Here is a 27,189-nt window from a genome sequence, read left to right on the forward strand (position 1 = left end):
CATCAGAGAAGGAATACAGTCACCAAGAAGAGTCCCTGCACTTTCTAGCTCTGCTACGAGGCAGCCTGGCATCACACAAAGCAGCTGGAGCAAGGTGCAAGTGAAAGAGATGCCACTGGTCAGCTTACACCCTGCACAGCATGGAGCATCAGTCTAAATTGCACTCGGCAGATGTCTCCTCATTACCAGGGTCACCAGATCTCAGTTTGGGCATTTTGTAACAACTCAATACATTCGGCGAGTTTAAGTCCTGGTTTACCCCAATTCAAACACTTGAATTTAAGTTTTACATTGCAGTGAATTCAAGAACAAATCTCTAGTGTTCTCAAAGAGTTAAACTTCTAGGGCCAGATGTAGGTAAATATCATTTACAGATTCTAAAATATTTTACCGATTCGGTATTTTAGAATCGGTAAATGATATGTAGCTAATGATTCTGTAAATTTGACCAAATCAGTAAAATTCAGTAAATACCGATTCGGTATTCACCATTCATTCCTATGGGCCTGGAGGCCCATAGGAATGAATGAGAATTACTGATTCGGTAAATACCTAATCTGTAATAGGGGGTAGACTTACAAGGATGGCAGGGTGTCACATTGACACCCTGTTGCACCCCTGTATAGTGCATGGGTGCACATGTGGCACACATACATGCCCTAAGGGCATATATGTCTGCCACACGGCACAGTTGAAAAAAGTACAAAATTGCTTTTTTAAGGTTTTCGATATTTACCACCAACTTGTAGTTGGTGCAGGGCCGGCTCTAGGCATGTGCAAGCTGTGCACCTGCACAGGGCCACCAAACCCCAGGGGCCACCACGCCAATACATATCCTTAATATATTAATCCTCTGAGGATGGATACATATTTGTGTGGTGGCCCCTGGCAAGGATTTGGCGGCCTCCGGCTCAGTTCCACTTCTAAACTCCCTGGCCCCCTCCCCTCTTTACTGGCCTGCGCGCTCCGCCCCGCCTGGACCCCCTCTTCCAGGCCCCCTACCTACGCTTCCTGCCCAGGGCCACCATGAGCCTAGAGCCGGCCCTGGTTGGTGGTAAATAACGAATCCTTACAAGTGAAAAGCACTCACTTGAGTGCTTCCTACATTAAGGATTCGGTAATTTACTGAATCCGTATTTAAGAATTCGGTAATTTACTGATTCCTTAAATCACCGATTCGGTAAATTACCAAATCCTTAAATTAGGCCCCTACATCTCAAATGCCTAATACCGGTCAGTAACTGCCGAAATTCGGTAATTTCAGCCGTTACCGACCGGTATTAGGCTTCCTTCATCTGGCCCCATGTCCCTTAAGAAAAGGGGATTACAGAATGTTTCTTAGATTTTCAACTTTATACATTATGGATTTGCCAGACTAATGTTATTCCCACTTTTCGGACTTCCACATGATTCTCAAACGATCCCATGAGTCCTAAAGAAAATCTGCCCTATCTTAGATGTCATTTACTACCCTCTGCCTAATATTTATGAATGCAAATTTTCAACACGGTGGAATATTATGCATGTAAAAGTTTGACACAAACATGCATTTTCACCCTCAACTTTTATTTTCTATTGGCTAGGGGAAATTGAGGTCAATCCTGGAGAAATCCTTCCTCTGCAACACATGTATACTGGGATATTCCTCTCACTTCCCATCGTAGCAAGGCACGTACACTTGCCTTTGACAGGAATACATACATCGGTGTGCATGTCCTGTCTGAAAAACTATCAGCAGGAGATCTGCAAATATTTAAATTATAGGAGTTTATAAGTGTTCTACTTTTGCAGCTAGGATTTCACTGGAAGGACCATAAACTAGACCTAATCCTAAATGTGTGACTACAGAAATGTTACCACACTGGCGCAATTTCTCCATTTATAAATGTACTTTGTGGGGTTAATTTACTACTAATCCTTTGAATCAGAATTGAAGTGTACCTTCATAAGTGGAGCTTGTTGTGCACCCAAATTGTGTTGCGGTGTATAAAATGCTTTGTGAATCAGGACCTCAGAAAAGTCCTTTCTTTCCGCTTAGAGGAGGATCCGGTAGGATATCATGTATTGGTATTTTACTTCCTAGTGCCTTTTTTAATCTGCCTTAGAATGTCAATTAGGTGTAGTGAGTGGTACCAACTGATGCCTCCTGCTTTCCTTTTGCTACCACTGCAACTGCAAGCTACCTCTGATATCAGGGGCCACGAATGCAGCTACAGCAGCAGAAAAGAAGTATAAATAAGCCATGTTGAATTACAGTAGATTGCACAACTTGCCCTTCCACCAGCTGCAGTAACACTGGAGCTCATAGGGTACACAATCTTGCTTTTCCAAGCCTGGCGTTTCGGTGAATTGATGTCCAGGGTAACCACATTTAAAGATTTTCTTCAACAATCACATTGTCCCCACGTACATGAAACCTTTTACTAAGATATGCAAGCTATAGATCGCTTGGCAGTGAATCACTCGCAAACAGCCTCCTTCCACTGGTCAGATAGCCAGTGAGTTCATTGTTTAATGCTGACATCTAACTGTGACTTGCAGGTTGGAGGTTAGAATCCCTGCAGGGCCCAACCCCCACATTACCCCTCCAAGGTCGATAAAATGCCATTAAATAGGGTCATAGTAAGATTTTCTCAGAGGTACAAAACTGCAGTAGTGAGCTCTGTATGGAAAGATTCATTATATTGACAGGCGTCCACAGCACTTTCCTATGGCTCCCCCGCATTTCATTTTTCAGCCACCACATTTACAGTTATTGAAGTAAAGGTTTTTTTCGAGAATAGTAAACAGTACTGAGGTGGGAGGGTTAGTCATAAATATGAAACAGGATCTTATAATTACCTTAAAGTGGCCATTAAAAACTGGATCCACTGTAGGGCTGTGAATACCTGCAATAAAAGATAAGACACGTTGTTAGGGTTTAGCAGTGGAGTTTTTTTTACAAAGCAAGCACACTCTATGGGTTAAAGGCTCACGCGGTCTTTGATGGCGCGTGCCAGAGCGCGCCTGCGGAGGCAGCGTCACGCACGTGCGTGTTCAGATGTCACGAAGGACCTCTGGCCGACAGGCCATGTGCGTCTGCACTAGCTCAAGGCTCGGGTTTATTGTTTACAAAGTGAATAATTGGGTATTTCAGTTCTTGCCGCAGTTTCGGCGATACCCAGTACACTCTGGCACGGCTCAGCGGGGGCAGTAATTAGAATGCACGCCGCGTTTCTTTTCTAGCCGAGGTGACTATCATTAAGCATGGGGTCTCCTGTCCTGGGCCACTGCTCCGCACCTCCTCTCACCTTCATCTGAGTGGGACAGTGGGAGCCTTGGGGAGCGGGGCACTTTCACTGTCCGTGGGACAGCAGCTAAACAAACGACTGGTGTTTCTCACTCTTTGGATGTGGGACAGATACCCATAGAGCTGTGGTGTTTCTTTCTATGTACTAGTTGTAGTCGCTAACCCGAATGTGCTGCGCTATGTCTCATTCTGTGTGTTTTTAGGATAGGACCGAACCAGATTGCTGTGCTATGGTTCACTCCATGTGTACTGGTACAGTTGCTAACCAGAGTGCAGGGACATCCCTTATTCTAAGTAAACTTGTGACAGCAGCCGCCCAGAATGCTGTTGTATTACTCAACCTAAGTGTACTAGGGACAGTCGCTAACCAGGGTGCTGTGGTATCTCCCACTTGTTATGTACTTAGGACAGTTGTAAAGCGAGTGTGCTGTCCTATCTCTCATCCTCTGTGTACTTGAGACAGTAGCTACCCAGGGCGCTGTGGTATCTTTCATTCTAAGTGTACCTGGAACTGTGGTTACCCAGAGAGCTGTGGTGTCTCCCACTTTCTGTGTACTTAGAATAGTTATACCGAGCATGTGCTGCGCTGTGTCTCTTTCTCTGTGTTTTTGGGGTAGAACCAAACCAGATTTCTATGGTGGGTCTCACCCCATGTGTGCCGGAACAGGAGCTAACCAGAGTTCTGCGGCGTGTCTCATTTTAAGTGTACTTGCGGCAATAGGATACCGCAGGAGGCTGTGGTATCTCTCATTCTGAGTGTTGTGGGACTGTAACCAGAACGCTGTGGTGTCTCCCAATTTCTTTGCATGCAGGTCAGTAACCAATCAGAGGGCTGTGGTGGCCCTGACTACCACCTTCTGTGTCCTTGGAAGAGTGGCTAACCAAAGAGCCTGTTATGTCTCTCCCTTTTTTAGTACTTGAAAAGGTAACTAACCACATCAATGTTTCTCACTCTCTATGTTCATGTGACATTAGCAGACCAGCAAGCTGTGATGTGTCTGTGTATGTTGGACAGGAGCCAACAAGTAAGCACTGGTATTTCTCACCTTCTGTGTACAAATAGGAGTAACTAACTTGAGTGGTGTGGGGTTCTCACTCTCTTTGTATGTGGGCCTGTAGCTATCCAAATACAGCTGATGTTTCTCCCACTTTTGTATACTTGAGACAGTCGTTAAGCATAGCACTGTTGCACCTTCCACTTTCTACAGTCTTGGGGAAGTAGTAGACTAGTTTGCTGTATGTTTCTGACTCTCTCTGTACTGACACTGCAGATAACCAGACAGCGAATCTCATAGCCCACTTTTCCCTGTGGTGGATAACCCAACTAACTGCTGAGCCTTTATTTACTGTATGACTGGGACATTAACTGACGTGAGCGCTGTGGTGTGCTCAGTTTATGAGAATGTGCAGTGCAACCAGAGATCTCTGGGGACAATTTGTACACATTAATGTACTTGAGTTGTGTTACCTTTGGTTCGCCATTTCTTTGATGGAACAGTAAGTTAAATACACAATTACAAAACAATACTGTCAAAGATTCAAATTAGGGTTTCAATTAACAAAAACAAGAGGTTGCAAAAGTAAATAAATCCAGGAGATCGTTACGCACCCGCGAGTAACAATCCTAATCCACTTTTGTGGCAGCAGGAACTTTTTGGAGACATTGAAATTTAGGCAACAGACAGTTAAGGAAAAGCGAAACTTCCAGGTGATGTTTATCTACCAATAATACCTTGATATTGGATGTTAATAACGTTCGAGATGTAAAAAGATTTTCAACAGATTATATTTATTGTTTTTTATGTTTTCGCTTTCTCAAAGATATAACACATCAGGACATTCAATCTAGATCTAATTAGGACGCTACAAAAGAAAAGGAAGTGAGCACAACAATATAACGTAACAAAACAATAGCAAGCCTGGTCGTAGAGTATCTACCGTAGTAATGAGCGTAAAGGTTTATGCCACAGTCAAGGTATACATGTTAGTTCATGCACCGCACAGCAGGGGAGCCAGGCCAGGACCAGGACCGTGCGATGCGCTCTTCAAGGTAGTATCATACACAGTAACAATGCGACAGGGCGTCTGTCTAAGATGGTCTTTTGTCATCCTTGAATTCATCCTTGGCAGATTTTAAATTTGCTTGAAATCTCTGTTTTTTCAGTAAAAAGTCTCTGTGGCATTTAACACCCTTTAACCTATACACTGTGACATGTAGGTGTGTCAGAGTGGAGTCCATTTTGTGCGTCTTCCACCTTTAGGATTGAAACGTACAGTGGACCTTTTGGTGCTAGAAATAATGAAGTCCAATTATTAACATTTCCAGTGTAGAAAGCTGGCTCTGTATATACTATACCAAAATGAGTCATAGTGTGCACAGAGTCCCGTGGATTCCCAGAGGCTTAAGTAGATGGCTCTAATGCTCTAGTGTGTGGTAGTGTGGGCAAGCAGTTAGGCTTATCAGAGGGCCGAGCTAAGCACTGAGCAGAGATGTTTGGGACCAGACATCTTGAAATTCAGAGAAGCCATCATGAAGCTGTGGAGCTCATAATGACAAGCTCCCAGCCCATGTACTCAGTACTGCTTCACTGTGCAATTATAATGTCTAAGAGTGGACTTAGACAATATAGGGCATATCTGCTCATGCAATAATGCCCTTAGATGAGGTATAGTGCCCCCTGTCTTAGGGACGTAAAGGCTGCTTTAGGGGTGACTTACGTATGCCTCCTTCAATGCTGGTAGGCCTGGCGCACAGGGATGTGAGCCAGGTCGACTCCTCACTTTTGTCTGCACCAAAACACGCAGCCTCCAATGGCAGTACGCCTGTGTTTGGTGGGGGATCTCTTAGGGTGGCACAATACATGCTGTAATCCTTAGAGACCCTCTCTGGCCACAAGTACCACTGATAGCTTTTAAAAGGGACTTGTATGTGAGCCAGAGGTGTGCCGATTGTGGAAACAATGGTACAGTTTTGGAAAAGAACACTGGTTCTGGGAACCTGGACAGCAGGGACCCAGCACACCACAGTCAAAGTTACATCGAAAGCCAGGCAAAAAGTATGGGGGGGGGGTACTGCAAGAGAAACCCATCCTCCTAAAACCAGTGATCAAATTCAGTTATTTTACATATTTGTGTGTGTCCCAGTCATCAAAATGGTAGGACAACCAATTGCCTGTGCATACACCAAATGTTTATAACAATAATTGTGACCAACACTGTTACATGCATGGCGCTTGTGGTAGAAGGGCAACTTGAATTTTGCAACAAACAATAAGAAAGAAATGGAGGAGAGATGCAATGCAGGGGAGAACCCTTTAATATTTGATGAACAGAATGAGCTGACCTATCCTGCACTTGTACGTTCAATTTGTTAAATAGACATGCTGTGCTAGTCTATTCATTTCTATATCTTGTTAGCCAATCAATCAATCAATCAATATTTGCTTTATTCAATTCAAGAATTAAATCATAAAAGCACAAGAAGTATCATTCAACATTTAAAAATAAGCATTCATAATTTAAAGTTTATCAAGCTAAAAAAGGATTAAAATCCATTACAATTACCATAGATATGAAATAACAGACAGATTTGAAAGTATTAGCCGCATGCTCACGTAGTAACAAAATCATTATGTGAATGAGTTAGTTTCAACAAGAGTTAGCCATGTATGAATGTCTAAGCACCGGGACATTTCCTTACACTGTAGTAAGATGCTTAGGTGATCTTTGCACCAGATCCAGGTTTTTAGTTTATTAAATTTACAGTTGTTTCTTTTTTCAGAGACATTAGCAAAGAGTTCCACTGAACGACTCCACTGGCCCACAACCACTTGATGTTTTCAGATTGCAGAGATAGTAGTGCATCTGTGTTCCCTTTGTGTAGGTCCTTTTACGTGTCTCCTCCAAACATTGTGTCTCACCCTAGAAAACTTTTACCATTCTGTGGTGGAACTGAGTGCTCATTTCCATTAGGCTGTATTCCTCAGGATCTAAGTTTATCCGTAGTGGATACTTTTTGCAGAAGATCATTCTCTTTCCCAGGGTAGGGAGTTTTCTTGTGCCTAAATTAGTGCGGGTGGAGGGTCCTCCAAATAGTTATCACCTGTCTTGGTTCCTGCTGTTTGGTGATACCATATCCATTATTTCCCATCCAATTGAAGTTCATACTTCACATTGTAATTTTTACATCTGAGTCATTACATTATATGGTATGTTTTCTTGCCTTTACACAAGGAGTCTTTTACATCACAGGTAAGGCATTAAATTAAATTAAATGAATAAAATAAAAGACCTTTCCCCCACTTTCATCCGCATTCATTCATCCCCACTGGCACTTTGTACCAGCACCCATGCCACCCACCTCCTTGGTACCCCAAATCCATTGTGACCACCTCTGGAATGCAATGTAATCAAGGCCACTTTCCATCACTTGTTGGGAGTCTTTGAAAGATATACCTAGCTCAAGGTAATACAGGCACCATCACGCTTGGTGCCTTCTGGAGCATGGAGATGGAAGCAAGCAGATCCACACCATGAAACTGCAGAGTGCTGCTTCAGCATGTCTCTAGTCTGAGCTTCAGTCTGTCCCTGCCTACCTCTCTTTCATGTCACCAAATACTGAGGCAGCAGGGGACACAAGCAGAAGCCTCCACCGCTTCAACAATCCCCACATGTGCAGCAACCTACTGGTTTGCTGGTTGCTGTGATCATGATCAAGTTATCATCCACAAGAAAGGGGAGATGGTCAACTCTATATACAACTCCGCCACCCCGAAACCCCTAAGCTACATATACACACAAGAAGGGGTGAAGAGAATAAAAAAACACAACTAACATAACAAATAATACCACAAAACAGAAAAAAATTAATCCGTTTTGAAAAACTGCCCTCATTCACACACCAAAGTGTGTGACATGCTTCATCATCGGGTCTGCTTACAAAACGCCCTGGTGTAGCCACACTCAGGACGGAGCATAAGGGAAGGGGAAAAAAACAAAAAACCACAAGACACAATACAAGAACAAACACAACATAAATAGTGATTGATCAGTGAATGTCAACCTTACACTATCTATCTATCTATCTATCTATCTATCTATCTATCTATCTATCTATCTATCTATCTATCTATCTATCGCCCCTCACTCTATCTATCGCCCCTCAATCTATCTATCTTTCTATCTATCTATCTATCTATCTATCTATCTATCTATCTATCTATCTATCTATCTATCTATCTATCTATCTCCCTCAATCTATCTATCTATCTATCTATCTATCTATCTATCTATCTATCTATCTATCTATCTATCTATCTATCTATCACCCTCAATCCATCTATCTATCTATCTATCTATCTATCTATCTATCTATCTATCTATCTATCTATCTATCTATCTATCTATCTATCTATCTATCTATCTATCTATCTATCTATCATCCTCACTCTATCTATCACCCTCACTCTATCTATCACCCTCACTCTATCTATCTATCTATCGCCCCTCACTCTATCTATCTATCACCCTCAATCTATCTATCTATCGCCCTCTATCTATCTATCTATCTATCTATCTATCTATCTATCTATCTATCTATCTATCTATCTATCTATCTATCTATCTATCTATCTATCTATCTATCTATCTATCACCCTCACTCTATCTATCACCCTCACTCTATCTATCACCCTCACTCTATCTATCTATCTATCTATCTATCTATCTATCTATCTATCTATCTATCTATCTATCTATCTATCTATCTATCTATCTATCTATCGCCCTCACTCTATCTATCGCCCCTCACTCTATCTATCGCCCCTCACTCTATCTATCACCCTCAATCTATCTATCTATCTATCTATCTATCTATCTATCTATCTATCTATCTATCTATCTATCTATCTATCTATCTATCTATCTATCTATCTATCTATCTATCTATCTATCTATCACCCTCATTCTATCTATATATCTATCTATCTATCACCCTCACTCTATCTATCTAACACCCTCACTCTATCTATCTATCTATCTATCTATCACCCGCACTCTATCTATCACCCTCACTCTATCTCTCTATCACCCTCACTCTATCTATCTATCTATCGCCCTCACTCTATCTATCACCCTCACTCTATCTATCTATCACCCTCACTCTATCTATCTATCTATCTATCTATCTATCTATCTATCTATCTATCTATCTATCTATCTATCTATCTATCTATCTATCTATCTATCTATCTATCTATCACCCTCACTCTATCTATCTATCTATCACCCTCACTCTATCTATCACCCTCACTCTATCTATCACCCTCACTCTATCTCTCTATCTATCACCCTCACTCTATCTATCTATCTATCTATCTATCATCCTCACTCTATCTATCTATCTATCACGCTCAATCTATCTATCACCCTCACTCTATCTATCTATCTATCACCCTCACTCTATCTATCACCCTCACTCTATCTATCACCCTCACTCTATCTATCTATCACCCTCACTATCTGTCACCCTCACTCTATCTATCTATCTATCGTCCTCACTCTATCTATCACACTCACTCTCTCTATCTATCTATCGCCCTCACTCTATCTATCGCCCTCACTCTATCTATCTATCGCCCTCCCTCTATCTATCTATCTATTGCCCTCTCTCTATCTATCTATTGCACTCACTCTATCTATCGCATCACCACAGCATCACTCAGCGCCACCACAGCATCAATCTGTGCAACCATTCAACAACAACTGGTTCAAATATGTTCTCTCAATGTTTCAAGCTTTATTACAAATGTCATAAAAAGATGTTAATATTTCACTTCTGTTCTTGGATTTTCGTTACAATAAAATACACTTAACATAATCTTCACAAAAGTTATTTACAAAAGTTTAAGCTATTGCCATTATAAATTGCAATAACTTTTATTTAGGTATTAATTATTAAAAAAATTAAAAGCCATTGTTATTTGTATTGGCATTGTAAATGACAAAGTTATTAATTTTGCTATTTTCAAAACCAACACATAAATAAAAAATGTGTCATTTACAATACTAATAGCTCAAACGTTCCTAATGCGAGACCTATTGCATTGCGAATGCTTGTTAAAAAAGGGACAGGTCTGACACGAGGTGTTATCGCCCAATCTATTTAATTAATTGTACATATAAATTGATGGGCAGAGTAATTTTAGATCGCCTTGAGACTTGGGTAACGGAAAGTGGGAAGTTCTCTGATATACAGTATGGCTTCAGGGGGGGCCTGGGAACTGTTGAGTCGTGTCTCAATCTCCACCTGGTCATAAGCAAGTACACAATAGCGAAGAACTGTTCTCTCCATCTGAGCTTTATGGACCTTACATCAGCATTTGACTGGGCGGAGAGGGAAACTTTGGAAAAAAATGCTGGATCTGGGCACAGACACAGCTTTAGTCCATTTCTTAGCACAGATGCATCAGGATGTGACTGGAAGGGCCAGGTATGGGGCGGATGGGGGAACTTACCTCTGTTATTAAAATGAACCGTGGGGTACGCCATGGGTGCGTGCTTGCCCCTTTTTCATTCTGTTTTTATATTCATGACTTGGAAATTTATATTAAGCAAAGGAAATGTTGATGTTTCCAAGATAGGCTCCAGAAATCTTCTGGCACTACTCTACGCCAATGATTGTGTATTGATGTGTAGAACTGGTGTGTGTCTGCAAATGCTAGTCACTAGATGCAATGATTTTATGTCTGATTTGGGTCTTAAGACCAATAAGGCCTAGTCTTACACCATGGTGGTAGGCAATTTTAAAATCATGTTTTATTAATAATGAGGGGATGTCTTATGCTCCAACTTTTCCATATTTAGGCAACCCCTTTAACCAGAAAGGTACTTAGCATCACTTAGTCGAAACCAGGGTTAGCAGCTTCAATCAAAATTTGGAGGCTTTATTTAGGTTTACAAAGAAATTAGGATCCAGACCCATTGATTCAATAATTAACATCTATAAGGCTTGCTTGTGTTCTGTACCCTTGTATGGGGCTGGGGCATGAGGCTTTTGCAACCCATCTCATCTTCAGGCTGGTGAGAATACTTTCCTTAGATGCCTATTAACAGTCCCAAGTCATCTCCCAATCAATTTTTTGTCAAGAACTTGGTCTGACTCCTTTAACCCACTGCATACAAATTGCTCCAAGTTTGCTATGGCATTCAGTATCGGCAAAAGATGAGCCGGCCCTACATTGTGCAATAATAATACTGGATTGCTTTAGCCTTGATCATATGCAGAAGATACCATAGCTTAGTTACATAAAACGGTAGCTGGAGACAGTGGGGATGCCGGATTGTTGAATGAATTGCCAAGATTTAAAAAACCCAGTTGTAAGGGGATCTTTATCTCTTTTAAAGACAACCAGTGAACATCTGGACACTAGGAAAAAGAGAGTTTTGGAATATTTGCTTCTAATACGTTCTCCATGTGTAAAACCGTCTGTCTTTTTTCTTTGTCATACGAAAATCTTTTTCCTTTATTAGATTTAGGTTCAGCATTGCATATTACCTGGTCTCTTATCCTCGCAAAGCTTATTGTGATGCTGAACTTAAACCATGCCTCTGTGTTTCTAAATCTACTCAGAACATGTTGCACTTTTTGTTTTTCTTTCGACTCCACACAAACCGAGGAGGGATTTTATTATCCCCCTATTAAGATTTTTAAACATCAGGAAGTGCAGTCCGGCCTTGTATCCTCTCAACCTTTTGAATTATAAATTTACATGTTTAATGGTGTATAGATATATTTTTACAGCAGTCCGTTTACGAAATTTAGTTGGGACATGATTTTATTTATTTGTGAATGGTATTTTTTATGTTATTATTACACCATACTCTGGCCACATGTCTTATGGCTTTTTCGGTTCATTTTGATCCCTAATGAACTTCTTCTGAATATTATGGTTTCTAGGGATTCTGTGTTGTTTTTAGCATTTATATTTGTATTGCTTGTGCACTGACCTATGTTTACTGGTACAAAAGTTTAATTTTTGCCCTCATTTGGAAATTTGTGATTTGCTACTATGTGATGAAATACCATCTTATTTTTTTCTTTACACTGCTGACTATGAATTTTTCACTATGAATTTGATCACATATTGTCTGTTTCATTTTTTAACTTTTGATGTCTTCTTTTATGGTTGCAAAATGAACCGAATAAAGAATATTTGACTGACTAATTTGACTGAGAGAACGTTACTCGAGGTTTTTGGGTCTTATTTAATGACCCCTATAAGTAGGCCGTTCGGGCCAGTGGCCCGGAATTCTCAACTATTCCTTAGTAGGTGATCAACTACTTTTGGTGTATTAATATAGGGCTCAGAATCCTTTTCACTGTAAAAGGCCATTGTCAGGGCTGGTCTTTGACCATATAAAGACACTATTAAGGCTATACATTTGCTGCATGAAATATAGTACTCCACCTTGTAATTATGTTGCTGCAAGCCTGTTAATATTATTGATCAGAATTTATGATTATTGTCCATATTAAGACCTGTCTGAAGAGCTAACTACTTGCCGGACGTCTCCTCCTTTTTATTTTATAAATTCTTCTTTTATACTCATGCTTTAGTGTTCCTGCAGAATCGGATGTTGTCTTCAGCTTTGTCAGTGCTATTTTTTTCCTATATTGCCTTTTTCATTAAGTATCAAATTGTCTGTACAATTATACTTTCGAACCCTTTAATTTGTAGGAGTAGCTACAGTGGATATAAAGGCAAAGATGTTGTACCATAAAGATTGCTATTTAACACGCCAGCTTTCCTTTTGCCTAGATGCCAGTACAATCACTTTGTTTGCTTCCACAACTTTGATTTTCTGCCCAGATATTTGTTAAGAGCACTGAGCAGTCATTGTTCTAAGTTACTGAAAACATTGTGTTTACCTTCTGAGTAGTACTGAGGATAGAAGTCAATTTGGTCGTTAATATTTGGGGCTTCGGTTTTAGGGACTGCCTCTTTAATTGGTTTGAACCCACCATTTTAGTAGGTCTAGTTTTAAACCGTGGTCAATGGATCTATGCTTGATTCTGGTGTTGCATACTTACCATCATCTTTGAGTTAGATTCATGTACCATGCCCAAAGGACCATCTAACACATGGGGCGGTTGTCTTATGTCTTCATTCTTCCCCACCCCCCACTTAAATTGTGGGCGTGGTTTTAGTTGCTGACTATTTCCTTAAAACATTCAACAATTTTGTTGAGTATTACATAGCCGATTAGATCTGACTCTTCTTTGATAGTTGAATGGGACGTTACTTAAGGGTACACTTGATTGGTCAATAGTTAAATCCACATGAATTTCATAAGAAGTTTATAGCACTAGTGTGTTTGGCCCCTTTTCTCAGATACTTAATAGTTCACAGTTCTCTGCTATTTCAGCAGGGCCAACCTCACAGATAATATTTGGTTCGGACAAAAAACCCTGCAGCTAAGGGGCAGGTGTGGCATCAAGGTGAGAGGGCTGACCGGAGGGCATCCAACATACCTGCAGGCTGAGAGCTGCTGTCCACGCCCACAACCTTTTCAGCCACAGGCTATTGTGCCGGGTCTGAATCTAATTCAACTGCTATGGGCCGGGTCAACTCTAGCCGTCGCCCTCGCCACAGCACAGTACTCCTCTTCTCTAACTCCGCCCATAGACGTGAACTGTGCACAAACAGCCGCCACTGAAGCGAACGACTGGCAAACACAGTTATGAATTTCATTTGATACATCTCTTACACAGGAAATAATATTTGTATGTTATGTTATACGGACATGCCCAACACACACACACGCGCGCGCACACCACCCACCCACCCAGTGGATGTTCTATGGAACAGGACCAACCTTCTTCCTCACAGGTTTCAGAGGACATTCTCATTCTTTGACAGTCACCTTCAATTCAGGAAACTAATACAGGTTTAGCTGTTACCAAAACCATGACTTCAAGTATATAAAAAAGATATGAGTTATATTCCATATTACAATCTCGTTGTAGAGAAAATAAACTGGGCTCATGCTGCCTAGGCCTTAATGGAACGTTTTCTCACTAAATAAATGCACCTCTGGTGTTCTGGTAAACACCATAGTCTGTAATTATAATCTTGAAAACCTGTATGGCATAAAGTATACGCGCAGATCTGTGGATCTGCATTAACGGTTTAGGTGGTGTTTTTTTCACCTTATGCAGCAGTAATAAAAACGAGTTTTGAACCAGGACTGTAAAGGTTAAATCCATGCTGTGTGTTAAAATCGTATCAAACAGGTCTCAGACCTATGGACCAAGGGCCAAAAGTACTATAACAATGGTCTCAAAAACTAGTCTCAATTTGGGAGCAGTATTTTTGTGATCAGTGTTGAATGTTGTGATCCAACCAACATGTCGGTTTCCGACCCACCTCATTCATGGAAGTCGATTCACTAAAAATGCCTCAGGTAGTGGAAGTGACATCACATATCATGCGACCCCAATGACATCACAGGAAGTGACGTGAATTTGCCTTTGACCCGTTGTCACCTTCCCTCCATCTGTCTGTTTCTCAATTGTTAGTTTTTTTATTATCTCTTGCTCCTCCCTCTTTCTCGCATGTTGCAGTCTCTTTCCCACCTCTGACTTTCTCACCTGATCTCTTTTTCACTTGTCTTTCACCTGTCTTCCATCTCTCTTACTCACCTACATATATCTCTTGCGTTTCTTTCTTCCCCCACTGCATCAGCTGTTTTTCTAACCTGTCCCTGTCTTATCACCACTTTCTCTCTCTCACTCCCTGAACTATACAACCGTTCTGTCTTCCATTCAGCTCTGTCACTTTAGTACCACTTTCTCAGCTGTTTCCCATCTTTCAGCTGTCACTTTCTCAGCCGTCCACCTCTCCACCTCTTCACTGCTGTCTTTCTAACCTCGCTCTTCATCGAGCCTCTCTCTTACACAAGCATTCCCTTCTCTCTGAGCTGTCTTTGTCATGACTGTCTAATATATCTCTCAATTGCCCTCCACCAACTTGAGCCCCTCGTTATCTCCGAACAGACTATTTCTCACTAGTCTCTCACCTTTTCACCTATCTCCCCATTTGCCTGTCTCTTACCTGTCCATCTCTGAGCTGTATCTTTCTAATTCGTCTCATCATCCTCCCTTTGCCTCTCAAGTGTCTATCACCAGCTGTCTCATTATTACTTTTCTCACACCAGGCTCTCTTAGCTATCTTGTTCAAATCTCTCACATCTCTTATACTGTCATCCCCTCTCACCGGTCCTCCCCTGTCCCTAACTCTCAGCTGTTTGTCACCTATTTAGCTATCACCTATCACATTCACCTGTCTTGCTCTCTTTCACACCTGTCGCTATCACACACACACACACACCTATCTTTCTCTCGATCACTGACCTGTCTTTCTGTAGGGTCCCCTTTCTTATCCTCCCCCCCCGCCCCCCACGCTGTTGCTGCCCTTCTCTTGCTTGTATTTCTTGCTCCCTTCAAATGGCCAGGGGTTGCAGGAGTCAAACCAGGGTTCGCAGCCGCGACCCCTGGCAGCACTTAAATGTCGTCCGTGGCCTCATTAATATTCAAGTGGTAGATCCCAGATTGAGATTCACTGTAATTGGACACAACCACAGAAGTGGTGTCTTGGTTGTTTTTAGCTAGAAAAAATCCTTTTCCTTTTTTTTTTATGCAGCTACCTTTTCTTAAAAAATACGGGACTGAGTTTAAAAAATTGTCTTCTTTTATTTAAAAAAAGTTTTACTGGGGGAGGAGCCAAGCCGGCGTCCACGATGGCCGCCCAGTCCCTCGGCTCCGAGTGCCATCTCCTCCCGAGGGTACCTTCTGCCTGACATCCTGATTCGAAAGGGCACACACGGGTACAGGACCAGCTCCGGTGCTCGATGGCGCGTCCCCGAGGTTCGTACCAGCTCCACACGGGGAGAAACAGCCAGCAGCGTTTGCGGCCCGCGGCAGCTTAAAGACCGGGGACTCGTCTGGATTGCAGGGCCGGTCACCAAGTGAACAACAACGGCCACCAGCTGCAGTGAGGGGCCGGTCGGCTCCGGATCGAATCGGAAGTCTGATTTTTGGATCACCCGCTTGGCTGATTGGGGGCATAAGTTAGAGATCAACCTTTCATGGTTCCCCTGAGTGGATTGTGCCTTTCCAGGAACTTTGCTCGCTTGCCGCCGGGGAACGTGGTGAGACCCGTCCCGCTAACTGCGTGAGAATCCCGAATTTGTGCCTAGCCGCGTTTTAATAGCGCGGACTCCATCGGCGGCTGCGTTTTGGCTAAGCCTTAACTGTATGGGTGACCTGCTGGTGATACCATGACACCTGATGCCCCGCTGCGCGTGCCCCGGCCCCGATCTATGATGGTGCTTCCTCGGAACGTAGCGAGGGGAGCAGAGTGCAGCATCCGTGAGACCGAGTCCCGACCTGATTTACACCATATGGAGAAAGGGAGCTTGACAAAAGGGGGGCACGGAGCAGAACTACACCTTGGCGAGCTCTTTGCTGCCCTAGCTGACCTTCGCGATACCTTGGAGCAGGATGCCCGATCACTGGGGGATAAACTGGATGATGTAGTGTTTGTGGCGGAACTAATGAGACCGGGTGGTTCGTGGGCGCACAGTGCGATGCCTCACTTATTACCCAGATGCAACAATATGGCGTCGGCTACTGACACCGAAAAATCCGGGACACAGACTCTCGAGCCATCTCCAGTTTGTGACATTGGTGATCTAGAACTATCCGTGGGCACTGGCTTGGAACCGAGCGATGGACTTTCTTTCCACGCCATGCTGTTAGTATCTCTGGTTCTGCTCCAGCCGTGCTTTGACAATGTGACGATCTTCCCCTGCTCTGTTTTGTCGATCGAAATGTGGCAGTCATGTTATTGCGCTAGGTTGGGTCCATCACGCTGGCAGGAAACGGGCTCGGATGAGGTCCGGTCACATCGCAGCACTGCAGACTTGCTGCTGTCTGGGTTTGCTCTGGTATTCCGATTCCCTACGATTGCGGATTTGGAGTGCGACAATTTGGTGGGCCATCGCGGTATGCGCAGGACTGGACAAGGATAAATGCTGTTTCCTCCGTCTTGATACTTTCTGTTTACGGGTTTATGAGGGATGTGTGGCATATTGTCTTATTGGTTGACATACTGGGCTGATCCTGTGCCCAGTGCACTGTTCTATTGTACTGATTTTAGCAGAAGTGTTTTACGTTCTGTCCGCATACGTTATTTGCAGAGGGAGAGGCCGGCGGACTGCTGGGGGGCTCCCCTCCGTTTTTCATTTCTTTCTTTTCCTTCCCTCGCTTGGGTTCTTCTTTTAGTCTAGGTGGGTGGTAGTTCCTTTTCTCTCTCTTCTAAATCTCGGGTTTCATACGATGGGCGACAGGCACGCTGCTGAGGGGAAGGCCGTAGCCGGAGGCAGGGGTGCAGGGAGGGGGGTTGGGGGGAGGGGTATTCTCTGTTTTCTTTCCCTTTTTCAGTTTCTAGGGCCTCTTTTTCTCTCTTGTTCTGCTTGGCTTTTTCTTTCCTTTCTTTCTTTTTCTTCTCTTTGGGATTCCGAGTGGTAGGTGGCTTGCCAGATATTCCTATGTCTCAAACCAGAATGGGGGATGTTATAATAGTGCTTTCAGATACGGCGGGCGTGTGCTGCATTGGGGGGGCGTAATGTACTATTTATTGTCTATCCTGTTTAGTGTGCGTTAGTGCCAACGCCCTGCCTGCAGTGGTCCCGAATGTGCATATCCTGTTTTGTGATGTCCCCTAGTTCTGGTATTATTAGATTGTATGACATCGGATTCTGTTCTATCTTTAAACTTTTTTTAAAAAACCTCTCTTATCCTGGTACCACCACGGTGCGACAGTATCCTGGGCGTTGATGTGGAATTGAGGAGGCGGAATGTATATGTTTGGACTTATTGATTTGCATTGACCGTCTCTGTAATAATGGCCGGCTGTGCTTCTTCTGGCCTGATGTTGTATTTGCCTTATGTGACAATAAAGGTTTACCAAAAATTTTAAAAAATTTTTTTACTGAGAGTTCGCACTGTTCCATTAAATGCATAGGATCAAGTTACACTGAGACACGACAAAGCATTTTTTAAAGAGAGCCTTGGTGTACTGCATCGCCTTTTATGTTTTCGTGACATCTTTCTAAGAAATGACTGTGCTAATGACACAACAGTATTAAGAATGTTTTGTGTTCTTTTAAAATACATCTAGTTAAAGGTTAACAGGTATGCTAAAAAAAAGAGGTTGAAAATGTGAAAGATTTGATGTGTACTTTTCAATCAAATCGCTAGTGGGGTTTCAAAATTGAAGTAAAGACTTCACATGTTTGGGGCACAGTGGATGACTACGGACCATGGTGAATATAGCCCACGGCCGAAGCTTGAGGCAACGTGTGGTCAAATAAAAGGATGGAATTTAAAAATAACATGATGGACACCTCTTTCAAGAACAATCTCCTTTGGAAGCGGGCGAGTTTCTGCCTCTATTAAAGGCTGAAGTCTAAACTGACGCCTTGGGACTGAGCTTGTCGCCTGAAGACAGGAACCTGGCTCGCCTCAAAGATATCAGCAACAAACACTGCCAATGGCTAACCTCTTAAAACACAAGAAATGGGTGAAAAGAGGCCAACATTGCTCCAAGTTCAGCTTTTGTCTCTGCAAAAGGATCTGGGAAACGTGTAATTCGTGGGGAGTGAGAAGTCAAATATTGTATCGCAAATCGCTTCCAACATTATTTTAAAAAAGTTTTAAATAAGCAAAATCCTCCAATTGTAAAAAGTCATCAGCTGCCACTAATATTGTTACCTAAGGCTTTAACACCAACCATTGCCATGCAAGAACAATATCTGCAGGGATCCTAGTACTTAGAACTGCCATTTGCATTGGGAAAAGGATCCTTTCTTGAGCCTTCTTTACTAAGCATGGGCGAATTTTGCGAATCTCGCGTTCGCGAATTTTGCGGATTTGCGAACTCGCAATCCGCAAAATCCGCGAATTCTCGCGAATTTGCGGATTTTTTTTTTGTGTGTTTGCGCGGGTTTCTGCCAGTTCGCGAGGGTTTTGTACAATGTCGCAAATTGCGAACTTACCTGTCGGGTCGCAAGTTTCGCGAACTTGTTGTTTCTACGTGTCCAGCCTGTTTGGGACACTCTTCTTCATCACTGCCACTCTCTGTCACCACTGCCACTCTCTGACTACTCATGCCACCCTCTGGCCCACCCATGCCACCCTCTGTTTCATCACAGCACCCTCTGGTTGTCCAGTCAGTGTACATTATTGTGGCAACGCAAGCACACCTTCCCTGCCTCAAGTGACCTGAATTAATTTGGGGCTGATTAATGTGTCACAGAATATTTTTTTAGCTGGCACCTGCTTCCTTAGTGCTTCCTGATTAGTGATCTTTTGAACTTGCTAAGTGCTTTCATTGTTGCAAAATTAGTTACAACACCTGCCCTGCCCCAACTGACAATAATGAATTAGGGGCTGATTAATGGATTTGAACCTCCAGCCTGGCTCCTGCTTGTCTCCCTTAGCTGTAATTCAGGACCTTTGTGGCATATGTGTAACTATTCTGAGGTTCAGAGCAGGGTCACATAATAGTTGCAACTGGCAACTGAACTCTGGAGGGGCCCCTCAGGAAGCACTACAGGAAATGGCTACTAATGATGAGCCTGAACTTTTGAACCTGGTAAGTAGTTTCAGTTTTGCTAAGATCGTATTTCTGCAATTTTGCACTTATTCGCGGGGCGCGAAGTTGTACTGGGAAGCCGCGAACTCACGCGAACAGTGCGAGCAGTGCGAGCAAAATCCGCTGCTCGCGGATTTGCGGATTTTGCGGGAGATTCGCGAATCTCGCGGATTGCGAATTTACCGAAAATCCGCAAAATCCGCGAGCGAAACGGATTTTCCGCCCATGCTTATTCTTTACCAGCCCTTTGGAAGCTCCAGCTGTTTCACAACTGCCATTTCGTCCTGGACCGAGGAGGGTCAATCCTACCTGGAAAAAGCTGGGGACACCTTCACATTTTAATTTTACACATCTTGTTTGGAAGAGGTAACTGCGTTCCAAGAAGTGGCAGAAAATACATGTGGCGAGTCACGTCTCTTCTCCTACTAGATAAAATGTGGGAGATGGGCTGATACTCTTCCCTGTCATAACAGGAAGTCCCACCTCAAGTTCGGAAGAATTTGTACTCTCTGTGGAGAGCTACATGAGGGACAGCAGTGATTTCCTCACGATTATTGTAGACATCCCTTTTCACCCAGGAAGCAAATTCTTTACATGTTTGGACATCGAATTCCTCTACATCAGTATACCCCAAAGGTATTTCAGAATTATTAGACATTCGCACAGCTCCATCTTTGATTCTGACTGAACTCATCGTTTTCGTCTTACATTTGGCACTCAGCATAAAACATTTTGCAATGAACAAGCTGGATCAGCACACATCTATTGTTGTACACAGTTTTGAAAGTACACAATAATAAACAGTAGTCAGTAATTAAACGTTAACACAGGCATCTCCCAAATGAGTCTAGTAAGTCATCAAGTTTTGAAAAATACATATTTTACTCCTTTATTCATACATTTTCTTTAAAAGCATGACACAGAATTCATTGCCGACGCGGCGCGTTTCATCCCAACGGGACTTCTTCAAGGCTGTGATGTATGTATGTAGTCCACATGAACGTTGCCCAACATGGTTGTAGGCTATAACAATTATTTTAGCAAGGAACATCTTTGTATTTAGAGACGTGAAAAAGCGCACAATTGGTATTTATTAATGAATTCCAAGATGTGTCTGATATTATGTAGCCGGACAGTGTGTAGGGCATAGGTCAACAGCATGGAGTAGAGTCGAAATTCAAAAAGCTGTCCCTCTGTACCCAGTTTTGAAAGTACACAATGATAAACAGGAGTCAGTAATTAAACTTTAACAAAGGCGTATCCCAAATGTTTATCATTGTGTAGTTTCAAAACTGTGTACAACAATAAATATGTGCTGAGTCAGCTTATTCATTGTTTCTTTGGGTTTCCCAATTATTGGGGACGTAGGGAGGTCACGTTCCCGGCTCTTTGCACCATTTTCTGGTTTACTTACATTACACTAGACTGACTGGTGCAGGTCTTTAGTACCTTGACCTTCTTCCTTTTGTTGTGATAAAACATTTTGCATTTAACAGTAAATATTACCTGCAAACTAACCTCTATGGGGGCTTCTTTTGCAGCCAATTCTGCCATCATTTTTATTATTTTAAATGCAGGTGTTTCTAAATGCCCAAACAAATCTGTTCCACTAATACATTCAATCTATGGAAGAGATTGAAAGATAATATATACATGAACAGGAACAGTGAACAGTACAAACTCATTGAATTCTTTATCTGGATGAACTCCCTGACTAATGACTTATGTGTCACCTTGATCTATAGCAAGATTTCTAGTGCCTTTCTGGATCTTACTATAGTTCCTGCGGATGATCATCTTGGCAACACCCTTTACCAAAAACCCACACAACGCCAAACACTTCTGCAGCATTCTAGTAACCACCCATGAGCCCTTAGTGGAAGGTGGATTATGCATGTGAAGCAGAGACCTTGAGCAATAGACATTTAGCCAGCGGCTATCCAAGGAAATGTATTAAAAAAAAGAACCATGAAAAGAACATGGTACCACCATGTAAATGCTTACTGACCCCTAAAAAGAAGAAGGAAACAGAATGAATAGTCTGTGTTAGCTTCTTCTGTTCTTATAGCAACACCATGAAGAAAATTATCAAAAAAACACTGGTTGAATTATCTGGTCGATTGGTCTGACTAATGACAACCTGATATTTTTGTTTAGAAAAGGGATCAACTAGTGCATGCTAGCGTTCAAAACAGTAAACCTGCTAACTTGGCAGGATTATAAGGATTAAACCAGATCGATGATCACTGTGACAGCGGCAGCTGTGCAATATGTCTGTAGCTTGTTGGAGAACAACAATGCATTTGCACATGGACCCATTAAACAATACCTTAGATTTTGTTTTAAGTGCAATTCCAGCTAGTGCTTATGCCATCAGGGGTCTTTGAAATGTGATCTATAAAGGTCCAAATCGCACACACCTACTTTTTTGGTGTCTCATTTTATTGGGCAGAATGTTTCAATAAACAACATCCGATGGCAGGTTGAATTGAATGATTTTTTTTATTTTTGCATAATTACTTAAAATCGTTGCAAAATTGCAGTACATTATCCAGAATTACACTAAAATACGTATCTCACGACATTGTAAAGCATTTATCTAAACGTATATACAAATTTAGGACTGTCATTTGGTCAGTAATACCAGACCATATCTAAAATGTGGCCTTGTTCTTGAATTCATTGATTTTAAAATTAAATATTTAGCAAGGTCCATATTCCCTGTGTTTTCATGGGAAGTTAATTCTTAGTTTGTGTGGGGCTTCTGGGTGCCGTGCAATTCTTTCCTGGGAGGGGCTATTCGCCGTACTGCTCCTTCTATTAGTACCAGGGACTCAACAGTTGCCACCACACGTTTTTCCTCTGTGTTGTTTTCGATTAGGGCCCTTCGTGTCATGTTCATATATTTGCCAAATTTGGCCAGGTCTGAAGACTCTATACTTGACTGAAGCAATACCACTGAATTAACGCATCTTCTAGTCCCTTGCCTTAGGAACATTGGTTTTACCAGTATATGTCGATGCTATAGTAATGCAGGGCAGCAGCATACTGATACTGATTCAGCCCTATAAGTACACAGCCTGCAACTGGCTATATTCTTCAATGATTTCCAGGCCGGGTTCAGTTCTTTTATTGGTAGGGGGTCTAGGCGCTCCCATTGAATTTCCTTAAAACACTTCCTTCCCAGAGGATTGTTTATGCATGGCTGGATTTTATGCGACTCGCATGCTTTAATTAGGCCGGCCAGACCTCTGTTTACCTTCAGTCTTGCTATATCTTTGTTCCTTGATATCTGGGCGGTGTGATTATTTAGCACTCTCTTTATTGCATGGTAGTTTGGTTCTTCTTGGGAGCAGGATGCTGTCGATAAGTCCAACTCTGCCACTGTCTCCAGGCAGTATTTACACCATGGGTTAGACAATCCCTCAAATATGGTTCTCAGTGCCTCCTTAAGGGATCCTTTCTGAGCATTTGTCGTCTTGAACCAAAATTTAACCAGGGTGCACCGGCATTCGTATTTTTGTTGTACAAGGCCAAACTCAAGCCGAATCAAGACGTTTCTTGTGTACTTGGGGAGCCTAAAAAGCCTTTTATAACATTGGCACTGGGCATTTTTGGTGTCTCATTTCATTGGGCCGAATGATTCAGTAAACAACATTCGACGGTAGGTTGTCCAACTGGTGGTTCTCAAGTGTGGTAGTGTTACAAATGGACTTAACACCCTGGAAGAGTGTAACACTATTATAGCCACATGATCTGTTCGGTATACATACATTTATCTCCATAATTAGGACTGAGGCAATCTCTTTTTCTGATATTCAGATATTTATGATGATGCCCTGTGTAACCGCCCTTCGTGTGATATTTGCGACTAAGGAGATTATCATTTGTAAGACTATTGTTAATTGTGAATGATGGTCAATGTCCTCGCCAAACAAAGTGTACCTTTCACATTTGACCTACCTTTGTCTATATTATATTTGGTTTCTTATATGAGTAACTGATCATGCTAATCTGCTAGACTGCAGTCATGTTAATCTCCTGTACTGCATTGATTACATATGATCTGAACACGGTTTTACACACTAAAGTAATTCCACGATCACACCTAACTTAGTCAAAATTGTTGATTACATTTGATTAATTCTGTATCATGAATCATGATTAATGTCATACATTATGTATCATACTGCTACCATGCATGTATCACCATTAATATCACACTGTTAACTGCCATTAATGTCATAGATTGTATGTCATACTGTTATCAATATTGCATCCTTATTATTGGCATACTGCTATCAAAGACTACAATGTGTAATGCACTCATTTTCATTGCACGCAGTCGCAGTCATTAGTTTTTTCCTGTCATGTATCATGTCCTCCGGATGGCCCCTTTAAGGGATGGCCTCTGTCAGCGTTTTAGACTGGCAGGTGTCTTAAATAGCGGAACGGCTGGAGCAGCGCGTTTTACCACCTTAGAGAGTGGTAAATGGTTGTTTGGGAATGTAACTTTAAATGAACGTGACGCTTTTGGCAGGAAATGTAGCAGTATTTATTGACATGGTTAAGGTAGTAACAGGACACAACACAATAACGTATCCTGAAGCAAAATAACAACACAACGTAAACATAAACGAGGGCACAAAATAGCAAAACACAACACAGTACGCTACAAGACATCACAACCACAATAAAACCCAAGACACCAAATATGCACAAATAATCCTTGTCACATATTACCAGCTGCACAAATCGGCTGTCGAGATTCGGTGGTAAAACGTGTTCCACCAAGCACTACCTTACTTACCATGCAGGACATGTAACAGTGCAGAATTAATCCTGTTGAGTGTTGACTAAAGCATTGGTTCAAAGTGATATGTTATCCTGTGCTCCTCCTTGTCTCAGGTTTTTTCAGGGTGCCTGTACCAGGCAGGGAGGTTTTTACTCCTAGCCTTTAACTGTAATACATATGTAGGTTGTTGTGACTCCTTTAGGCGTATTGCTGAACTCTGGAGAACGTATTTCAAAAGGGCACTTTAATATTCATATAAATTATTGATCACAGAGGGAAAACAATATATTTGATGACTTTAGCTAAAGTGCATACCATCTGGAAAGATACAGTCTGTTATACATCGCTTTAAGGGATGCCAAAATAAAGCACAAATTACCGTCACTGCAGCCCACCTCACACTGCAAGGACTCTTACAATAACCCAATCTCCGAATATACACCTCATCATGAGTCCAGCAGCAATCTTGATTTGGGTGCAAATAGGAGTTTGCGCCTGAATTCCACTGATGTGCGCTTACCACTTGTATAAAGTCTAACATAGCCCGTGTGGAGAAGAAAACAACAATCAGAGATCTCACACCTCAGGATGGGGAAAGGCATACTGTATTAGGTAGTATCCCTTATTCCAAGGTGTAGAACCCAGGATGATGCAGTACTGCGCACAGTAAATATCGCACCCCGCTGTATCAGCATTTTCTGGGGGCGGTATTGCTGCACCATAAGGACACGTGGCTAATAATGAGACCATAAGTCACACTGCGTAGTTCAGTTAGTTGACGTCTATCGGTTGAGAGGGAATATCTACTTCCATGAAGTGTAGGTGAATGATTTTTGTGTCAGAAGTGTGAAGCTGGAGGACTTTGTTGGTTACTTAGACATACCTTAGACTGGTAACTAACCCTGGGTGTAGTTTGCGTAGTAGAGCTACGCGTAGCTATGCGAAGTGCACTTTGCACTACGCGAGCTATCCGTAGCTACACAAACTGCGTAGTGCGATAGGAAAAATGCAGTTCGCACTGATTGCACAGTGCCGGATGCTTGTCCACACTGTGCCATCATTGCACACGGCATCTTGAACAGTGCAAGCGATCGTTTTCTGCCGCTCATGTAGATTTGTACTCGAGCGCCAGCTTTCTCAGCGCGGACTGGTAGTTTCTCATTGCGAGCAGTCGCGAGCATACGCGACCACTCGCAATGAGAAACCTGACCTCCCCGCGTTGAGAAGCTCGCGATCTGCAACTTGATGTTGCTGATCGCGAACGAGGAAAAAGTCTTGCTGGGATGTTTATTTTGCTCGCTCGCGGTCACCAACTTGACGTTGAGGACCGCAAGCAAGGAAAAAATGGCCGCTATGCTACACGTTTTTGCACAGTGCTATGTGCAATTCGCTTAGCGCGTGGTAGTGCACACTACGCACGCTCCGCGAGCGTAGCGTAGTCCTACACCCAGGGTTACTGGCAACCTGCCTGTTGCCCGGATATCCACTGTATCATGCTTCCGCTGCATTGTGTTCAGATGTGTTTGAGTGATGCACTGTCTGAGGTCTGTTTGTGTTTGGACTTGATGGCTGGTACTGTTGCTTCCTCCGAGGTATGTAGTCAATATGATAAATAAATTCCAAAAATAAGTTTAAAGGTTTGGATGTCACTGATGCACCACACAACGGTGCTGGCTGTACTGTGTGCACAAAGGATGTCATTGGTGCGGAATGAAGAGGCTAGCAGCTGGAAGGTGCGGGAATGTGTGCTTGGCTTTCCATCTTATGTGTTCCCTTAAAAGTTTGTAGTATATCTTTGGGGCAAGTCCCATTTGAGGTCTCTCTTGATAGCCAGCTCTATGACACATCTCTTCTGTGCTGGATGTAGGAGATATGTTCAAATGTGTTCGGTTGTTTGCTTATGCATAGTACGTCTTGAAGGTTAAGTACTGTTTAGAGGTCACTCATAGCCCGTGATATGGTACGTATGAGACGATTTAAATCTTATGTCATCTGTTAAATATTCTTACATGGTATATCTTGGTGATGTAATGTGATTCAATGGCTTTCTCTTGCAGGCAGACAGTTTCATCCCCCATACAGTCTATTCACCTTGAATGAGTGGTGAAGCTGTCGGTGTAAGAGGAGGTCATGAATTAATCATAGTAATGAGTGCACAGTACTGTGGGGGTATAGAGGCATTACAGATGTCACCCTTGTCACCCTGAAGATGGTGTTTCAAACTACTAGGCAATTTGGAAACCAGTCTAGGAAAAGGGTTGTGATATTCAGAATACTGACCTAGTGATGGCGCTTTAGGAATTGTGTATACTCACCTAGGTATAGTGCTTTACATACTTGTGAATTGTATTAAGTGGCTTGATTATAGAGCTATACATGCAATGCCA

At 42.4% G+C, this 27,189-nt stretch overlaps 1 protein-coding gene across 1 annotated transcript in view; it reads right to left on the reverse strand.

The window, feature by feature from the left end:
- The window catches only part of TMEM116 (transmembrane protein 116), a 140,715-nt gene that overhangs the window by 88,737 nt on the left and 24,789 nt on the right, over positions 1-27,189 (reverse strand). The window contains exon 3 of the mRNA XM_086943075.1: positions 2,842-2,888. Within this exon, the coding sequence (XP_086799201.1) occupies positions 2,842-2,888 (47 nt within the window). The remainder of the gene's footprint in view (positions 1-2,841; positions 2,889-27,189) is intronic.

Source organism: Lissotriton vulgaris, chromosome 11 (assembly GCF_964263255.1).
Source record: "Lissotriton vulgaris chromosome 11, aLisVul1.2, whole genome shotgun sequence".
Lineage (NCBI taxonomy): Eukaryota > Metazoa > Chordata > Amphibia > Caudata > Salamandridae > Lissotriton > Lissotriton vulgaris.